The sequence below is a fragment of the Ascaphus truei genome, chromosome 1, assembly GCF_040206685.1.
Source record: "Ascaphus truei isolate aAscTru1 chromosome 1, aAscTru1.hap1, whole genome shotgun sequence".
In the NCBI taxonomy this organism is placed as follows: Eukaryota; Metazoa; Chordata; class Amphibia; order Anura; family Ascaphidae; genus Ascaphus; species Ascaphus truei.
In genome coordinates, this window is record NC_134483.1 from 456,660,037 (window position 1) to 456,680,423 (window position 20,387).

Below are 20,387 nucleotides of genomic sequence, written 5' to 3' on the forward strand. Positions count from 1 at the left end.
GAGGATCGCCGCGCGCTACACTCTATACTGGAAATTCGAGTGACGTCAGCAGTACAGCAACAAGAACTCTCCTCACGTCAGGAACTATGGATGCCTGGACGGTCCAAAACACTAAGCTCCTCCTCCCTATGCGTTTCGTGACTCGTGGTCACTTCCTCAGGGGATAATGGAGCTTAGTGGTCAGGATACTTATAGGCAAACCCTAAGTGGAAAGACCTTCCTATAAGGGGAGGGGCTAGGGATTGAGGCTATACCATACATGCGTCCGCAATTAAAAACATTGTCCCCCATGGCCTTAATATCGATTTCGACCTAGCGGCCTTTCTGCAAGACTCCAAATTCTATGACACTGTTTAGGCAAAATTGGTCAGCTGGCGTCTATATCCGGGACATGACAGATACATTTTTAGTGTTCAGTTCCTTTTAGCTTTATTTGTATTCTGTATCGTCAATTCCCCTTTTTTAAACCTTTAGAGCAATCACTGTAAAATCCAATGTATTTATTATCTATATGCATTTATGGTATTTAGGTAAATGTGTATGTTATATCATTTAGCAATGTTTTAACCTAGAGATTTTATACTCAATGTATTTATTATTTATATGCAATCCATGGCATCTAGGTGATTGTGGATGTTTTACCAAGACTTTGACCCCATTTGCTTATTAATTATTTTAATTGCGGACGCATGTATGGTATACAGTAGCCTCAATCCCTAGCCCCTCCCCTTGTAGGAAGGTCTTTCCACTTAGGGTTTGCCTATAAGTATCCTGACCACTAAGCTCCATTATCCCCTGAGGAAGTGACCATGAGTCACGAAACGCGTAGGGAGGAGGAGCTTAGTGTTTTGGACCGTCCAGGCATCCATAGTTCCTGACGTGAGGAGAGTTCTTGTTGCTGTACCGCTGACGTCACTCGAATTTCCGGTATCAAGTGTAGCGCGCGGCGATCCTCCCCTCCGTCGATCTAGGAGCTGTTCAGGTTGCGGACGGCATCCGTGTGCGGTAATTGTTATCCCCCATTTATGTGACTGTGATTTTAATCTTTTTTAATTGTCATTAAATTTCTGTACGGTATCACACTAGTTTTGGTTCATTTCCCCCCCCCCTTTATCTGTGGGAGCGTTGGAGTGCATCACGTTTATCAACACCTGTATCCACGCCATTGCCGACTGAGGGGGACTCCACAGACCAGACCACGAGGGGTCAGTGAGAGGTTCTGAGGAGACGGGAAGTGTGTTACAGATTCTCTCCACTGAATTTACAAGCCTATATCCTGTAAGTAGGATTCTGTGGCTCTAGATAGGGATAGGTTGACCAAACGAACTACGCAATCGGCGTGCCCTGTTTTTTTGTGATTTCAGAAGCAGTGGAATATCACCTAAAGGACACCTTCCCCGTTTGGAACCCAATTGTCAAGACCATCAATCCACCTAAGGAAGCCTGCACTAGAGACTGCCTTTTTGGTTCACGGTATCTTGGACTTTGTCACAGCGCCAGGGACATTTAATTTGTATTTTTACTTTGCCTTGAAAGATTTGGAATAGTCTGGTTTTTTTTTTGTTCCTTTAGGCTGCTTGATTCATTTGTATTGTTAATCACTCTATTTTTGGTATCACCATTTGCACTTATTTATATTTGTGTGTAGGTCAGCGCTTTTTAGAGGGCTTATATTTGTTTGTTTGATGCCGTCTCAATATATGGACCTTCGTGTGGACTCTATCGTGATGTATCCAGGAGACGTCACTTCAAAAGTGACTGATGGAGCAAACAAGGACTGTGCTGTGACAGCTAGTGTAATTATTGCCTCCTTCGTGCGCAACATGGAGCGCTCCATTCACCATGTGGTGGACCGAGGAAAAGGTCAAGACCTCCTTGCCTACCGCATCCATGCCGCGGATGGCCGAGTAAAGGTCTGGCCAAGAGACACTGTGCTGTTCCTTCCACCAGGGGGAGGAAGTAGTTTGGAACCAGTGACTTTTGCACCTGACCATGAGTATGCGGAGGCTCACAAAAGTCAAAGTGAGGTACCCCCACACAATCAGTTAGGTGCACCCCACAATTGGTCTCAGCAAACAGCTATTTTTCAGCTGGCCTCGGGTATTACTGTGTGTGATATGCCATGTACCAATGATTTTAAAGTCAACATGTTAAGTTGTACAATTCATGCAATGCATTTTTATTGTGTAACTTTCTGTAATGTGACGCTGTCCTCCAAGCGGGAACGTTGGTATTTCAACCAGGGGGAGAGTATAAGAGGGACACTCCCGGTTCCCCTGATCTTCCTTTGCCCCCTGCCTTACCCCTGTGGCAGAGGGGGAAGGGAACGGCGACTTCTCCCAGTTGGCGCCACGTTGGGGATGCTCCCACATGCACGAAGGGTTGCGCATGCGCAGATAGCTGCGGCGGCCATTACAAAGTCGCGCATGCGAGTCACGCTAGGCGCACGTGGCGCCAATGTTAATGACCCTAGGCGGGGACTATAAGACCCAGCAGCATCTGGGGCTGCTTTACCACCTGATGCCAGGGAGCCAATAGGGCTGCAGGATTCCCTGGAAGGGGAGGATATATTAGCAGGCTGGAAGGAAGTCGGACAGGGAAGGAGGTAGGTGTGCAGGGGTCAGTGACCAATGCACTAGGCCAGAGTACCCTCCCCAGGCCCCAGATAGCCCTGAATCACCAGTGAGTTGCTGCAGCTAGGGACAGACCCCAGATAGGGATGCTGTCACCTTAGCTGAGCAGGATAGTTATGTTGCGACAGTGTTGCTTTGCAGTGCAGCCACAGCAGTTAGTTTGGCAGTTTCAGGAAAGGCCCCTTCAGTCCAAGGTGGGGGTTGCTTTCTATAGTACACAGTTTTATGTGATATCACCGGTGCCAGTTGCACGCTGTGATTGCGGCCTGCATCTGGGCTCAGACAGGCTCTATCGCAAGAGACATTCTGTGGGTGAGACGCTCCACGAGGGAGAAACCTCACACGGAGGTGGGACACCGCGGAGGCGGATTCCTGTTCCTGCGTCAGACCCTTTTCGAAGATCTTTACACACGGGTGCGGACGTGTGCCCGGGCAGATATCTATAAGTGCACCAACCTCATCTCATCTAGTGGGCAGCGCTGTCTCAAACTTGGGTGGGAAGGGAGTTTGGGGACACTTGGGACTTTGGTATATGGCATGGGGTTATCACCCATGAGGAGCAGTGTTACAGGGTGACACTGAAGTACTGTTGATGACATGTGATATGATGTGATGTTATGGTTATGTTTCATATACACTAAACTGTTCTTATATATAGTTCGGTATATGTGATTACTGTGTATGAGGGTCCTGTGTAGAGAACATTCTACACTCCTAGAATCCTACACAGGTGGAGGCGCTGTAAGTAAGATCGTTCGGGAGGATTCACCCCAGGCTCTCACTGGCGGAGGCTCAGGCCTTCTTTGAGCCTGACAGGTATATTGCACCACACCTGGTAACATATAGGTTCCCCCTCACATACACTCTATATGCGATTGGGTGGGGGAATACCCATTACATGTTTCTATAGCAACCATTTACAAAGTCACAGATAATGATTCAATTCTCCTCCCCAGCCATTTAGTGAACCCCGAACCGAATCTTCCTCAATCGATCACAGGAGAACGGATCGATTGGCAACTTAGCTAATTACTTATCATTGTGTGGATTGTATTGATGCACATATTAGAGGGAAAACATATAGATATTTTTTTTTTTTTTTTTTTTTTTTTAAACGGCAGCTTGGACTTTAAGGATGGTGTAAAACGTACAATACATCAAAAGCTGCTAAAAATAAATAAATGAATAGCTGACAACATTGAAATTCAAAAGACTTTACCTGCAGCCACTATGATAATGTCTGCTAACCGAGTGTGGCTCTTCAGCTGCTCTCTGGGCGTGTATCTGTGTGTGATTGTCACAGTGGCATCACCTTAAGCAAACAAACACAATATACACGGTTATCAACGACAATAAGCTAAGATCAGACAATACCAACATGAGCTTTTCTTGGTTTAGTTTTATAAATCTATAAACATTTACGTAAATAAATATAAAGGTGGGGAAAATAACGTAGTGACATCTAGTTAGCCAAATGTAGAGACCTTTGTGTCACAGTCTCCTTGCTGCAAAACTGGGGCAAAGCCAGTGCAAAAAGGCTTTTTCCATAGAAGAAAATCACTACTGTAGGTTTCAAAGCAAGGTCATAGCATTGATAGAATGATGCAGATTGTGTTGCCCCAGGTTTGTAATGGGCAGACCTTAATAAGTGAGCACCTCTAACTAGTATATTCCATGCCTTTTCTATGTTTAACCCCTGTGATGCCAGAGCAGCCAGTACCGTATTGCAGATTTCTCGAGATCCGCATCAATCTTCCGCGCTGTATTAAAATACTTCCATGAATTACGATTCAAGCAATATAATCAAATATACATAGACTATGTTGTTACTTGTTCTTTGGAAAATTTTTAACTATCCTCCTCTTCTTCCAGAGGGGCCAAATGATACAGTATAACGAGGGAAAGGTGTTTAGGGTTTTTCTACTGCTTTTTTTCTGGCCAATACATTGTTAGTGGAAGATGGGGAAGAAATAGCATTGCACCAGGTGCTTGCATATTTAAATAAAAATAAATAAATAAAGGTCTGTGGCGGTGCCTTCATTTGCAGGTTAGCCCTATGCACCAAGTATAGCAATACCTAACACATACAGCTGTTGCCTGCAAGGTACTGTATTATGGCCATAACACAACATGGTGTTAAATGACATGATACGCAGGTAATTATGCATTAATTGAATTAGGACAGGGTTTCTCAACGCCAGTCCTCAAGACCCCCCAACAGATGAGGTTTCAAGGCTATCCCTGCTTCAGCACAGGTGGCTCCATCAGTGGCTCAGTTGAGGAGCCTGCTTCAGCATAGGTGGCTCAGTCAACTGAGTCACTGATTGAGCCACCTGTGCTGAAGCAGGGGTATCCTGAAAACCTGACCTGTTGGGGGATCTTTATGACTGGGGTTGAGGACTCCTGAAGTAGGGTGTTATGGTACTAATTGCTGATAAGTGCAATGCTGACATTTCTTACGCAGCTAGATGTACTGTAGCTCCATCCCAAGAACAAAATAATTTTGTACTCAGCTGTTCCTCTGTCCCCGAACTCTTTTACATACAGTTGAGTCAGGTAAAAAGTAGAAAGCATTGTCGCAGCTGAGTACTAGGCATATATATTTTATAACATCTCATAAGGCTCTGAACAAATTAGTTTTATGTGCAGGTTTGGTTTGGAAAGGGATTCACCCATTTCTAATTGTATCTAAAGTTAGTTTTATCTGCTAGACAGAGTTGATTCATTCAAATAATTGAATAATGTAATTAAAAGCCATGACTCAAATCTTGGCATACATTTTGCAGACTGTGCCTTTAGGCATGCTAGTATATCTGGTCAAACCGAATATTTTAAAAGGTACTTACTGTACCAATCTTAACAGGTGATATCCACTTGATGCAAGTTAAGTTCTGCCTATCTACAGTAAGACCAATATTTATGTGCATGTGTACTCCATACAGTACAAGCTGCTATATTTCCCTTAGGGTGAAAACTAAGTGTACAAACAATAATCAGATTTCCAAACACAGTTCTGGATTATGTAAAAAGCTTCCAAATAGTACACTTAGGAGTTAGGACTACAGTATCTACTCTAAAGACCGTTTATTAGGTAAACTGTTGTCAAAAAAGTTTTTTTTTCCCCAACTGGGTCACCTAGGAGCAATAGGCAAAAATATAGCTAAAATGCTAAAATACGGGAGGCTTCCGGTGATGTCATCTGACATGGAGGTGTAGTTTGGGAGCTCCGCGGACTCTCTAGAATAACGGCAGAAAAACGTACCCTTCCACTTGAAATTTTCAAATGAGCTGTGGATCCCTAGCTGGGGCAATGGTCGTGGAATGTCCAGACAACAAAAGAAACCCGCAAATCCAAGATGGCCGCGGCGGCGCACGAAGGCGTGCAGGCGGCGCAAGGATAAGGCGCGCAGCTCAAGGAAGCCCCTACATCAGAAGAGCCACTCACAAGGGCCTATATGGAAGAACTCATGGCTTCCATGCACACTAAATTATACACATCCCTCCAGGCAGAAATTAAAACCGCGGTTCATGATCTCATGCAGGAGATCAACGGGCTAACAGAGAAGACGACAAGCCGGGAAGGCAATATTGAGGAGACCCTTTTGCGCCAAACCAGAGCGGAGGAAGAGATCTTTAGGCTCAAGGAAGAAATCCACCGCATAAAAGACGGAATGGAGGACCAGGAGAACCGGGATAGAAGACAAAACCTGCGCATACGCAATATCCCAGAGACGGTTCTTCCTGGCCTCCTCCGCCCATACCTAGCGGATCTATTCAAATCGACAGGCCAAGTTCAGGACCAAGGGGCACATCAGTAAGGGTACCTCTCGGCAACGCTCCGAGTTGGGGGCCTGTCACGTCTCGTGACCGCCGCGTCCTCACCGGGTACACGACTAGAGCCTCTGATCGACGGGTTGTTTATTATGAAGTTTACCATGCTGTCACTCAAGAACATTGTAGGTTAAGATATAAAATGTATAGGTTGGGGCTACCTGCCCTGGGCGGAGATACAACTAGAGTCGGGGGTCCACCCACTCAGACCTTACTACGTTGGACGTTATAGGTTGGTTACCATGAAGTTAATCATGCTGTCACCCAAGCACACTGTTGATGAGGATATAATATGTATATTTTGGTATTGCCCATTTCCCCCCCTCCCTCCCTCCCTCCCCCCCTTCTCCCCCTTCCCCCCCTCCCTCCCCCCCTTCTCCCTTCTCCCCCTCCCCCTCTTCTCCCCCCCCCTCGTCGGATACACAACTAGAGTCGTCGGCCTACTCAGTCAGACTGAACTATGTTGCAGGTCATGTGCTGGTTACCATGAAGTCTATCATGTTGGTACTCAAGAACATTGCTGGTTAGGATATAATATGCATATTATGAGTATTGCCCCCTCCCTTCCCCCCCCCCTCACCGGTGATACAACTAGAGTTGTGGGCCTACTCAGCCGGACTGCACTATGGGGTTCGTTTTGTACCATGAAGTCTATCAAGCTGGTATTCAAGAACACTGTTGACCAGGATACAATATGTATATGTTGATATTGACTCTTTTGGCTGGCAAACTAAGAGGCATATAGAAGAGATCACAGATTACAGCACTTAAAGGCAGGTCTGGTGAGATAATACAAGAGAAAATGTGGATTGGCAAAAGACTGCAGCGTCCAAAAAGCACCCTCAGCTCACCAGATGCCGAGGAATAAAAACGTTTATTAAACTACATAAAAATGAAAAAAGGACAAAGTACAAAAAAACACAACCTCCTACGCGTTTCAGGCTCTAAGAGCCCTTTCTCAAGGGGAAAGTTCGGACTGTGAGTTACAGCAGCGGCAGCTTTTATTCGAAGTAATCACCGGCTTGTACCTGGCATGTTCCTGGAATGCCACGCTGTTCACCCGGAGCATGCCGGGCTCCCAGCCAGGGTCATGCCCAGCTGACGCGCGGTTGATGTGTTTATTGATAATGGTTCGGATTTTAATAGGCTGCAATGCTTCGCGTGTCCGCCAGATGGCAGAAATTCATGAATTGCAATGCGCCGAATCAGTAATGTGTCGGCTTGCAGGTGTTTCGTTTAAAAAAGATACCGTACCACAGTGTGCTATTGTAACTTGGCCTTGGCCTTGAGACTGAAGGAAGAGCTTGCAAAAATGTATCAATTTAGGCTTTTCATATTAAAGAAAGACAAAGACCAGTTTCAGTTTGTGTTACACTATTCTGCAGAGACCCACCATGAGTGTTCAAGTGCAGCCCGCTGTCCAAAAACCTGACAGAAGTTACGCGTATTTGATATGGGCCGCGATTAATGCAACAAAGGATAAGATGGCAACAGTTGCTCAAATTTATCAGTATTTTATCGAAAACTATGATTTTTACAAATTTTCGCCAACTCCTCATACGTGGAAGCGTGCAGTAAGGAAAAGGTTATGTAGTGACCCCTGTTTTCACCGTATTGAGCCCCAATTTGTTGGAGGGTATTGGTGTATGTCACCGGATTTTTCCCGTATCTATGATCATGGAGGCGGCAAAAGGCAAAGGGTCGTGTTAAAACCAACTAAGAAGCGACAGTCGCTGCCAAGAAATGCACCAGCACCAGCACCGGCTTCCAATGACGGTCCCACTGTCAGTGACAACCCCGAGCCTGAGCCTGAGGCTGAGCTGGATATGGCGTGCAGTTTTGATGAAGCTTGCATGTACCTAAGCGATTTCCAGCCTCACCTGCTGACTACAGGTGGACTAGTCCTGCTGCCAACTATCGACATGTATGATGAAGAAAGCTGGACTGGCAGTGGACCGGCGCCGGCGCCAGCTGAATGGGAAATTCAATGGTGAGTACTGTCTTGTTGCCGTATTATTTTGGTGGGGCTGGCTGGGTACTTCTTTAGGGGGCTGACCATTACTGTACATTAAAACTTTTCTTTTTGTTTTTTCTCAGAAAAGAAAACGGCTAATGGGGGATTTCGATGGATAATATTGTACTGTATGCTGATGTTTTCTGGCCGTACAGTATACTGTGTAATAAACCCAAATAAATAAAACTATGCATTTATTCTACATGTTCAGTATCGTTTCATTATGTGTCTTCCACAGTATACTGTACAGTGGTATACAGTGCCTAACATCTATGGGCAAAAAGAATTTAATTTCTAGGTGCCCTAGAACAGAAGTTCCCACGCCAATTGCCCGTGAACTTGACCGAGGCCCTAAGTAGTTCCCACGCCAATTGCGCGAATATAATGTAAAATAACCCGTTCTGTGGGTCTGAGCGGGTTGAAATTTACCTGGTCCTCATGCGGGAGGACCCTTGCCATAGTGGCAAAATATCAGCCTTCCAAGACCCCCGAAACCAGAGATACAAAAAGACAGTTTAAAAGCACATTACCAAAGTGGCTTTTTTTCTGCCATGCAAGTCAATGGCAGAAACCTGAATTTTAACATCACCCTGACTCCGTTCTGTTGCCACGAGAGGGTCGCAAATTGCCATGCAATCCTGCCGCAACTAGGACAACATGGTGACCGAATCTGAACCCTCTAGGTCGAACAGAACCGGAGTTGTGGGTTCCAGGTTTCTGCTCATGGCCGGTTCAAAGCTTTCTCCGCCATTGCGCTCAATGGTAGGACCCTCCTCGCCGGCGTGACCCTTTCTCGCCACCATTACTGCTCGGACCCTGTTGGGGTCAAGTGAGGGGGTTCCTAACATCTAGGGGCAAAATGAATTTTATTTCTAGGTGCCCTAGAACAGAAGTTCCCACGCCAATTGACCTAGTTCCCACGCCAATTGCCATAGTTCCTACGCCAATTGCGCGACCAGGCAGTAAGAAAACAGTGCAGCAAGCCTCTACAGTACATTTGTTACACTGGCAAAGGAGCAAATGGAAACAATGTGAGGCAATTCAACATGTTCTTTTATTGGTGGAGTCAGTACAAAAACATTTATTTACAAATACTGTACAATGTTGAAACATTTAAAGTGCACAGCAATTCTAACCTTCAACACACAATAATACATACTGCAGCCTTTATTAAATTCTTCTGCCACAAAACATTTTTGGTGCGTGGGGCAAAGGGAGTTAAAGTGACATTTTAAGTAACATCTCCATTATTAAAGAAACCCAGTACTGTATACAGTACAGTACAGTTGGATGGTGCGCAACACTGTCAGTCAGACCTGCACCAGTTCAGTCCTAGAGGGCAGCAAACAGGGCAGGTTTTCAGGGCAACATTGAAAACCGTGCCTGTTTGCGGCCCTCATGGACTGGAGTTGTGCATGTCCTGTGAAAAAAAACACACAACAATATCTCCTTTGTTTAAGTACAGCGGGTACTGTAGGGCAAAACACGTATAGTACAATACAGTTCAGCACAACAGTATGGTCTCACTGACAGTCCTCCACATTGTCCAGCTATAGCCGATTCCTTGCATGGCGCAAAACGCCATTAATGCAGTCTTGAACGTCTTTCATTACAGGATCTGTAACTGTATAAAAGCGCCGCATTTCTTCCACAATGTTTTTCCTTAAATTGGCAGGAAGGGCCTTTTTAACGCGATTTCCTTCGTAGTTCACTTTGCACACCCACTCGCAGTACAACGTGTAGGGAACATGGTGCTTAAAAATGATCAAGGCATACTTGTGGGGTACACCAGCACTCATCACCCTATACTTCTCCCTGAGCCCCGGTGGCAGATCGCACAGGGTGATGTCGGGCACTGTTTCGATGCGAGCGGGTGTAGGTCTTTTGGGAACGGGTGTGCTTGTGGCGACGGGCGATGGTAGGATGTCTGGGAGGAAGCTTTCCTCCGGTCGTGGTCGCCGTGTTGTCTCCTGGCATGGTCTTGACGGGGTTGTCATGTCCTCCTCAACGGCATACATGTACACTACATGTTCTGGTGGAGGGGGTGCGCTTGGTGATGGAAGGGGGTCGAAGGTCCCATTCATCACATCCATGTCATCCTCCTGCTCTGGCGTCGGGGAAACAGGGGCATTAGCACCGAGCAAATAATGTATGCCCGCAATGTCAGCCTCTATCTTCTCCATCCGTTGATCCATCCGTTGCTCCATTTGTAGCATCCGTTGCTCCACATTTAACATGGTCTCCAGAAGCAGATCTATCTTTGTCAGCACAATAGAATTCCCGGGGAGATCCACAATTATCCCATTCAGCATCCGGTCCAACGAGCTGCTTCTTGTGCATGGCGTCTGGACATCTGGGGGGATGGGTGCAACGGAGGATGAGATGGGGGTTCCATGGACAGAAGCGGCATCGATGGAGAGTGGAGGAGGTGACCTGTGGATACCCAGTAGAGGAGAAGCGGCAGTGTCGTCGAAGAGGGATGGAGAAGGTGACCTTTGGATTTCCGGGCGAGAAGCAGAGTCGTCTAAGCGCAAAGGAGACAGTGACCCGTCGTCAGATGGAACCGGAGAAGATGGGGGTGGAGAAGACAGGATGAAGATTTCCGGGACAGCTACAGCAGAGTCGTCGAAGCATATGGGAGGAAGTGGTCTGCGGGTCCGATGGGTTGGCTGCCATTCGTTCTGCGTCGAGAGTACATCACCGTATATCTTCTTCACATAATGAGGCTTACGTCTAAGAAAACCCTTAACCTTTGGGGTCAGCAGAAGGTTTTCTTTATTGGCCTTAGCCTGTCGCTTTGCCCTTGGCGTGGAAACGGCAACCGCCTTTCGCTTTTTCAGCATGACAGGCACGGCAGAGGTGAGAGGGTTCTTGCGTCCATAGAACCGGGGATGCTCCATGGAAGCAGGTGGCACAATGCAGTACAATATCTGGACAAGGGCAAGTTCAGATAAAGATCATGGAGTGGTGGCCTATGCAAAGTGTGTGACCTTTTATGCATGGCGACCAGGTACAGGTGTTGAAAGTGGGCGTGTGAGTCATTACCGTATAAATACACCATCCATTTTGTGTATTGACTGCACATAGAATACACATCGACTAAACATCGAATATACATTCTTGTGTTTGTATTTCTTTCTACTCGCAGCAATGCCTGTTAAAAAGATTTCAAAGGAGCTCAGCATGCGAATTAAGGAGATGTACACGAGCGGACACCGAATTGCTGCTATCCAATGCTGGTTAGCTACTTCTGGCCTCGTTGTGCCATTAAACACCGTGAGCTATCATGCACACGGACAAAACAGAGACCGGAAAAAGGCACCAAGGGTAACAAACGCGTAAGTATATTTATAAAACTTAACAAAAAAAAAATATAGAAAACTGTACTGTACATCTACAGTACAGTTCTGTATCTACTGTAATACTGTTGTTATTTCTGTTGATTTATATTACAACATACAGTAGTTTGTCTATTTATATTTATAGTACAGCAGTATACATTTTTTGTATATTTCAATTAATCTTACAACGGTATATACTGTATAGGATGTACTGTATATTTATATTTATATTACAACAGATTATTTATTTTGCATATTAATATTTATAGTACAACAGTATATATATTTTGTCTATTTATATTTATAGTACAGCAGTATACAATTTTTGTATATTTCAATTAATCTTACAACGGTATATACTGTATAGGATGTACTGTATATTTATATTTATATTACAACAGTATATTTATTTTGCATATTAATATTTATAGTACAACAGTATATATATTTTGTCTATTTATATTTATAGTACAGCAGTATACATTTTTTGTATATTTCAATTAATCTTACAACGGTATATACTGTATAGGATGTACTGTATATTTATATTTATATTACAACAGTATATTTATTTTGCATATTAATATTTATAGTACAACAGTATATATATTTTGTCTATTTATATTTATAGTACAGCAGTGTACATTTTTTGTATATTTTAATTAATCTTACAATGGTATATGCTGTATAGGATGTACTGTATATTTATATTTATATTACAACAGTATATTTATTTTGCATATTAATATTTATAGTACAACAGTATATATATTTTGTCTATTTATATTTATTGTACAGCAGTATACATTTTTTGTATATTTCAATTAATCTTACAACGGTATATACTGTATAGGATGTACTGTATATTTATATTTATATTACAACAGTATATTTATTTTGTATATTAATACATACATTTTATATTGCTGCATATTAATAAAACAATATAATTTCTTTACATTGTAGGGAGACAACTGTTCTGGTGGACAAAATAAGTGAGGAGAATGATGAGAAGAGTGCATTAAGGGTTAAAAACACTCTGCAGGAAAAGCACAATCTGACTGTATCCGAGACCAGCATAAAGAAGATGAGACGCAGCATTGGATGGAAATATGGACGTGTGAGGTTAGTACTGGACAGTACAGGAGGTAAAAGTGTTGTTTTGCAAACTGTACTGCACTGTGCCGCTAAAAAAATTTTTTCCTTGTCATTACAGAGCGTACCCCATGATACGGGACGCAAACAAAATCAAAAGAGTGCTCCAGGCCCAGGCATGGATCGACAGTGGGGAGACTTTCCAGGATTGCATCTTCACTGATGAGTCTACTGTGTCGCTGGAGAGATTTGCAAGATTTGCGTTCCACAAAAAAGGCCGCTTATCTTTGAAGCCGCGGCCAAAACACCCTGTGAAGCTGCATGTGTGGGGTGCCATCTCTAGGCGTGGACCGGGATGCATTGTCATCTTTGAAGGTAAAATTTTTCAAATATAATGTCGCCTAATGCACTGTACTTGACTAGTGTTGCCTTACCGTATGCACTGTACTGTACTATTGTGCAGTTTTTTGAGCACTTTTCTTGCTATAGGAATCATGAATAAAGCTTTCCTCCAAGACAACATTGTGCCCGAGATAGTCCAATACATCACACGCGACTTCCCCAATGGTCACCGCTTCTACCAGGACAACGATCCCAAGCACACTGCGTCAACGGCGCATATCCTTGAGCGCAGCATCAACTGGGTGAAGACGCCAGCGGAGTAAGTGCAGTAGACCGTGTCCCATTTTTGTTCCCCAATGTTTTTAGCTCTTAAACCAATTGTCCTTTCTTTCCAATGACATGTCGCCAGACTTCAATCCGATCGAAATGGTCTGGCATCAGCTGAAGGACCATATCTGGAAAGTGCCGAAACCCTCCAAAAAGGACGAGTTGTTGAAAGGCATACTGAGTTTTTGGAACGATGTACTCACCGTGGAACGCTGCAATAAATATATAGACCATATTGCCACTGTGTTGCCCATTGTCATCGCGCGTAATGGGCAAGCATCAGGAAAGTAGTACTGTGCTGTAGTATTGTAAGTACAGTATGTTACAGGTAAGTATGGCACAGATTTTTTCTTTCCAGATACTGTAGTAAGAGTATACAGTAGTTAGTTTTTTCTTTACAGAGAGAGCAGCACCAGCCATCAGGTTACAGTACATAGAATTTAACAGTAGTCAGAGTATACAATAGTTCCAGTATAGTATACAGTAGACTAGTTTGACAGTACTACAGTAACTGCCTACTAACTGCCCCATTTTTTTTCTTTCCAGAGAAAGCTGCACCAGCCACCTACAGTAGTTCTGCCATAATACAGTACAGTAACTGCACTAATTTTTGGTTTTCTTGTCGTTCCAGGAAAAATGGTGGCCTAGGGGGATGGGGGCATTGTGTTCAGTCAAATCTGCTTGTACAGTCAAATGTACAGTATATAAACAGCAGCAATGATGTACACAAAACCTCTCCTCTCTCAATGAACTACTGTACTGCAGACAGAATGAGGAAAAGATAAAGACTAAAGAAAAAATAATTTTACTATACAGTATATACAGTATATTATACAGTACATTACAGTACTGTACTGTATATACTGTAGTATTAAATAATATTCTTATAAATGTGCATTACTCATGTTTCCCCATGTTTTACAAAGGTTTTCAAAATGGTTATCCAATTTCAAGCTGCCAAAATAACTTAATAAAGACTGCATTACTGTATGTATTTTTCCTGTTTATTTTTATATTTGTATTTTTTGGTTCCTGATAAAATAAAATAAATATTTATTCACTTTCCTGCGAATCATAATCATTGACAGCCACCCCTACAGTGCACCAATGAATTATTTTATTTATTTATAAAATATTTTAACAGGATTTATACCAGGATTTATATATTTTTATTTTAAAGATATTAAAGAATGTACTGTATTGTATTAAAAACATGTGACTGTAAACCATAGTGACTGACAAATATTTTCACACCCTGATGAAATACTGTATCAGTGTACTCTCAATTCTCACAGTGCTGTGCACATCAGATTTACATTTCAAATTCGAGAGGGGATTTTCCAAAGCATTACCGTTCAAACAACAGGCCTCTAAGTGTTGGGGGAGGGGGATGGTGTGAATAGACGCAGGTGTACTGAGTGTTTGTAGCTCGGCTATGGGTGGATTAAGAACACAATGGCAATATGCAGAAGATCAACGACCCAGTGGAGAGAGGGGGATGGTAGGCTACGGTGACTCAGCCGATTGACGCTTGGCTAGGGAGGGATTAAAAACTCTGGAGGTGTGTGGCTGAAATAGTTAACACCAGTGTTATTTCAAAAGGCAGTTCATCATAATAATTTGATGAATAAACCCCCAAAGACAACCCCCAAATACAGTACATAAAAAGCAAGTCACTTTAACTCCCTTTGCCCCATGCACCAAAAATGTTTTGTGGCAGAATAATTTAATAAAGGGTGCAGTATGTATTATTGTGTGTTGAAGGTTAGAATTGCTGTGCACTTTAAATGTTTCAACATTGTACAGTATTTGTAAATAAATGTTTTTGTACTGACTCCACCAATAAAAGAACATGTTGAATTGCCTCACATTGTTTCCATTTGCTCCTTTGCCAGTGTAACAAATGTACTGTAGAGGCTTGCTGCACTGTTTTCTTACTGCCTGGTCGCGCAATTGGCGTAGGAACTATGGCAATTGGCGTGGGAACTAGGTCAATTGGCGTGGGAACTTCTGTTCTAGGGCACCTAGAAATAAAATTCATTTTGCCCCTAGATGTTAGGAACCCCCTCACTTGACCCCAACAGGGTCCGAGCAGTAATGGTGGCGAGAAAGGGTCACGCCGGCGAGGAGGGTCCTACCATTGAGCGCAATGCCGGAGAAAGCTTTGAACCGGCTAAGTCAGAATGAGCAGAAACCTGCAACCCACAACTCCGGTTCTGTTCGACCTAGAGGGCTCAGATTCGGTCACCATGTAGTCCTAGTTGCGGCAGGATTGCATGGCAAATTGCGACCCTCTCATGGCAACAGAACGGAGTCAGGGTGATGTTAAAGTTCAGGTTTCTGCCATTGACTTGCATGGCAGAAAAAAAGCCACTTTTGTAATGTGCTTTTAAACTGTCTTTTGTATCTCCGGTTTCGGGGGTCTTGGAAGGCTGATATTTTGCCACTATGGCAAGGGTTCTCACGCATGAGGACCAGGTAAATTTCAACCCGCTCAGACCCACAGAACGGGTTATTTTACATTATATTCGCGCAATTGGCGTGGGAACTACTTAGGGCCTCGGTCAAGTTCACGGGCAATTGGCGTGGGAACTTCTGTTCTAGGGCACCTAGAAATAAAATTCTTTTTGCCCCCAGATGTTAGGCACTGTATACCACTGTACAGTATACTGTAGAAGACAAATAATGAAACGATACTGAACATGTATAATAAATGCATAGTTTTATTTATTCGGGTTTATTACACAGTATACTGTACGGCCGGAAAACATCAGCATACAGTACAATATTATCCATCGAAATCCCCCCATTAGCCGTTTTCTTTTCTGAGAAAAAACAAAAAGAAAAGTTTTAATGTACAATAATGGTCAGCCCCCTAAAGAAGTACCCAGCCAGCCCCACCAAAATAATACGGCAACAAGACAGTACTCACAATAGAATTAAAATTAATTTTCCCCCAGATGTTAGGAACCCCCTCACTTCACCCCAACAGGGTCCGAGCATGTACAGTACAGTACTGTACTTTAAAATAAAATTAAATATGCAATTTTACTATTAGTGCGCGCGCACGCACAGACTGTGTACTGTAGGTTGAACCGCGAAGGTATTAGACTTCAAAGACAAGAGCTCGCAAACGCCCCCATGCGTTTTTACACGGCATTGCAGTATTGCAGCCAGCGGGAATAAAATGCTTTAATCACGGGCGCGAAATAACGCAATACGAAACCGGGATATTCTGAAATTCGCGAAACTAGCCGAGTTCGAATAAAGTTGGTCGCCACTGTAAGCTCCTTAATATAGCCCCTCATGTGCACTTGAAACGCAGCTGTAATGAATAATCATTGATTATAAATGCATTAGTTGTAATCACAATATCAAACACACGTGATATAAAGCAGCATAGAAATCATAGGTCTTAATAAAATACAAGAAAATATATGTATATATTTTGTACAAAGTGTGGTAATTCAATGATTATTGAAATTCTGTAATAAAAAACTACAATAATACAGATCTATGGAAGGGGAAAAAAGAAACCCCCAATTAGTAACAAAATAAAATACATATATCATAAATGTAATAAATACTCCAATCTAGTGTAATAAAATAAAGAAAATACATAAAGGAACTGTTTAAAGAAAAATAAAATCACAAGAGGTATAATGTTTTTTAGATGCTAAATATAGAATTACATCAATTCAAAGTAGTCCATATTTGAAAAATACCAGCATCAAGTATTGTATCATCAAAAAAGATTGCATAAACCAACTTATCTATTAATAGCATGGTTCTCTTGATATAGAGGATCAAGGATTATTTGGGAATCTGATAAATATATTACCTAATAAAGGATCTATATAAATCAGTTGTATTAAAGGAAATATTTCAGATCCCACTCTGTATTTAGCCCTTTTGGGATCAGTGTATCCAATGTAAAAATCCAGTGAGCCTCTCTGCGGTAGAGTGTGTTAACTCTATCTCCGCCTCTGTAATGTATTGGAACCTGTTCAATAGCAATACATTGAAAGTTATTGAGTGACCCATCTTGGCATGCAGTGAAATATTTAGACACAGGGTGTATCTGATCCTTCTTTAGGATAAGTCTCATGTGTTTAAGAATTCTTAACTTAAACATACGTGTCGTGAGACCTATATATTTCTTTTTACACCCACAGATCAGCATGTAAATCACATATTCTGTCTTACAGTTTATAAAATGAGAAATATTGTAGGATCTAGTATTATCTATATTCGTAAACACTTTAGACCGTAAGACGTATTTGCAGATTTTGCATCTCCCGCAAGCAAAACACCCGACTAGTTTAGGAAAGAATTATTTTTTAGTAATTAATCTATCTTTCTTGATTACACTTGGTGCAACCATGTTACCTATAGTCTGTGATCTTTGAAAAACAAACCTAGGTCTGGTTGTGGTAATACCTCTTAGTAGGGGATCGATGGTCAAAATGGACCAGTGTTTATGCACAATATTTTTGATTGCATCTGCCTGTCTGCTGAATGTTGTGATAAAATATGGAGTGTCTATATTTGAACGGTTAACAACATGTTTAATTTGAGTTTTATTATTTCTCTTTGTGTTATTCTGTTCTATAGATCTACATATGAGATCGTCTCGATTCTGTTGAAGCGCATTCTGATATGTTTCCTGTAAAATATCCTGATTGTATCCTCTAGCCAGGAAACGGTTAGTTAATTCAATAGATCTCAAATGGAAATCTTCCAAATTCGAACAATTCCTCCTTAGGCGTATGAATTGCCCATAGGGGATACCCTTAAAAAGACCCCGACTATGCCCACTGCTTGCACGTAATAAAGTATTTTTTTCATTTTCTTTTCGGAAAATATCTGTGTGTACCTGTTGATCAAGACCTACACAAAGTTTCAAATCCAGATAGTGTATAAAAGTGGAATGGTACTGTGATGTAAAACGCAAATTCAATGTATTTAAATTGATATAATCAATAAACAAATTTAATTCTTCAACAGTACCACTCCAAATTAACAAAAGATCGTCGATAAAGCGACGGTAAAAGTGAATGTGATGTCGAAAGGGATTTCTATCTCCAAACACGTGGGTCGCTTCCCACCAACCCATGAAAATATTTGCATAGGAAGGTGCGAAGCATGTACCCATGGCAGTCCCTCGTGTCTGGAGGTAGAAAATCCCTGAAAATAAAAAATATTTGTGTGTAAGTAAAAAATATATACAATCTAATAAAAAAGCTATGTGAAGTGGTGATAGTGATGCGTCTAATTCTAAAAAATACCTTGTGGCTTCAATGCCATGTGTATGTGCGATAATAGAATATAAAGAAGAAACATCTAGGGTAACCCAAAGGAAGTCCGAAGACCATGGATAATGTTGGAACAATGTGAGGAGGTGTGAAGTGTCTAACAAGTGAGAGGGAAGGGTGTGTACAATGGGTTGTAAATAATAATCAATATAAATCGATAAGTGTTCACCCAGTGCCCCTATATTTGAAACTATTGGACGTCCAGGTGGTGAATTAAGGGATTTGTGTACTTTAGGGAGGTGATGAAAAACAGGAATGATTGGATGCAAGCAATGTAAATAGTCACACTCCCTTTGTGATAGAACACAAAGATCTTTACCTATTTCTAATAACTCATTTAATTCATACAGGAATTTGCTCATGGGATCTGAAGGCAAAATTTCATAAGAAGTTTTATCATTTAATTGTTTCAATGCTTCTATTTGATAATCTGCATAATCCAGAACTACGACTGCGCCCCCCTTATCCGCCCTTTTAATTACGATATCATCATTATTTTAAAGGGTAGATATCGCTTTTCTTAGCTCTGGGTGCATATTATCATGATTTCTTGGTTGTTTAGTAAATTGTATGCCTTTAGATAGCAAGAGCTAATCTCTCTGTACTGCTTGACTGAACAGTTCAATTGCTGTACCTTTTATATTGTCTGGACAGAATTTGGATTTATTATGCAGTCCTGATGGTTTACATCCTAAAAAGTTCATATCAGGGTCACATGGTGATATATTTTCGTCTAACAATCCCATCATATCAATGAAAAAACAATGGTCCTTAAACGTAAGTTGGTTATTTATATCAAAAATCTTAGTTTGTATACCATCGATATTATCATTACTCATAGTGGACATTTCAATTAAATTCTCTACATTTATTTCTTTCTGTTTTAAAAAATCTTTTCAAAGAAAGCTTTCTAATAAACTTAAATAAATCAACTGTTGTAGAGAAAAGATCAAAATCTTTGTCTGGAGCAAATGTTAAACCAAGATCCAAGACTTGCAATTCAGATGTTGTAAGTACATGTTGAGATAAATTGATAACATTAGTATCATTAATATTTATTGACGTCTCTTTCGATGGATTTCCCCCTATGTTTGGCTTTGGATTTGTCTCTCTTCTTTCTCCTTTTTTGACATAGTTTGGCGTTTGGAAATGAGATTAGGGTTACTACTTGTGTGTCCTATTATAGAACTTTCTTCAGTAGAAGAAGCTAATGAATCATATTCAGAAAAGGACACCCCATGTGCATAAGATTCATTGTCTGTAGTGTCTATATATGTATGATCCCTATTCTGTTGTCTCATTTTTTGTGCTTTCTTCAAGATAGATTTAGTGGGTTTATTCTGTCCCTGTGTTTTATATTCACCAGGTTGATTTTTCTGAGTTTTTTGAACCGGCTGTGAGATAATATACAGCGATAAAAAAATCACAGAAGAATTTACTGCATTCTACAAAGAGCTTTAGAATCTTAGAACGCAAGGTGGTAACACTA

The 20,387-nt window shown here is 41.9% G+C and overlaps 1 protein-coding gene across 2 annotated transcripts in view; it reads right to left on the bottom strand.

The window, feature by feature from the left end:
- MTHFD2L (methylenetetrahydrofolate dehydrogenase (NADP+ dependent) 2 like) overlaps positions 1–20,387 on the bottom strand; it is a 197,573-nt gene that overhangs the window by 72,475 nt on the left and 104,711 nt on the right. For both annotated transcript variants that reach the window (XM_075565482.1, XM_075565473.1), the window contains exon 6: positions 3,853–3,945. In XM_075565482.1, the coding sequence (XP_075421597.1) occupies positions 3,853–3,945 (93 nt within the window). The remainder of the gene's footprint in view (positions 1–3,852; positions 3,946–20,387) is intronic.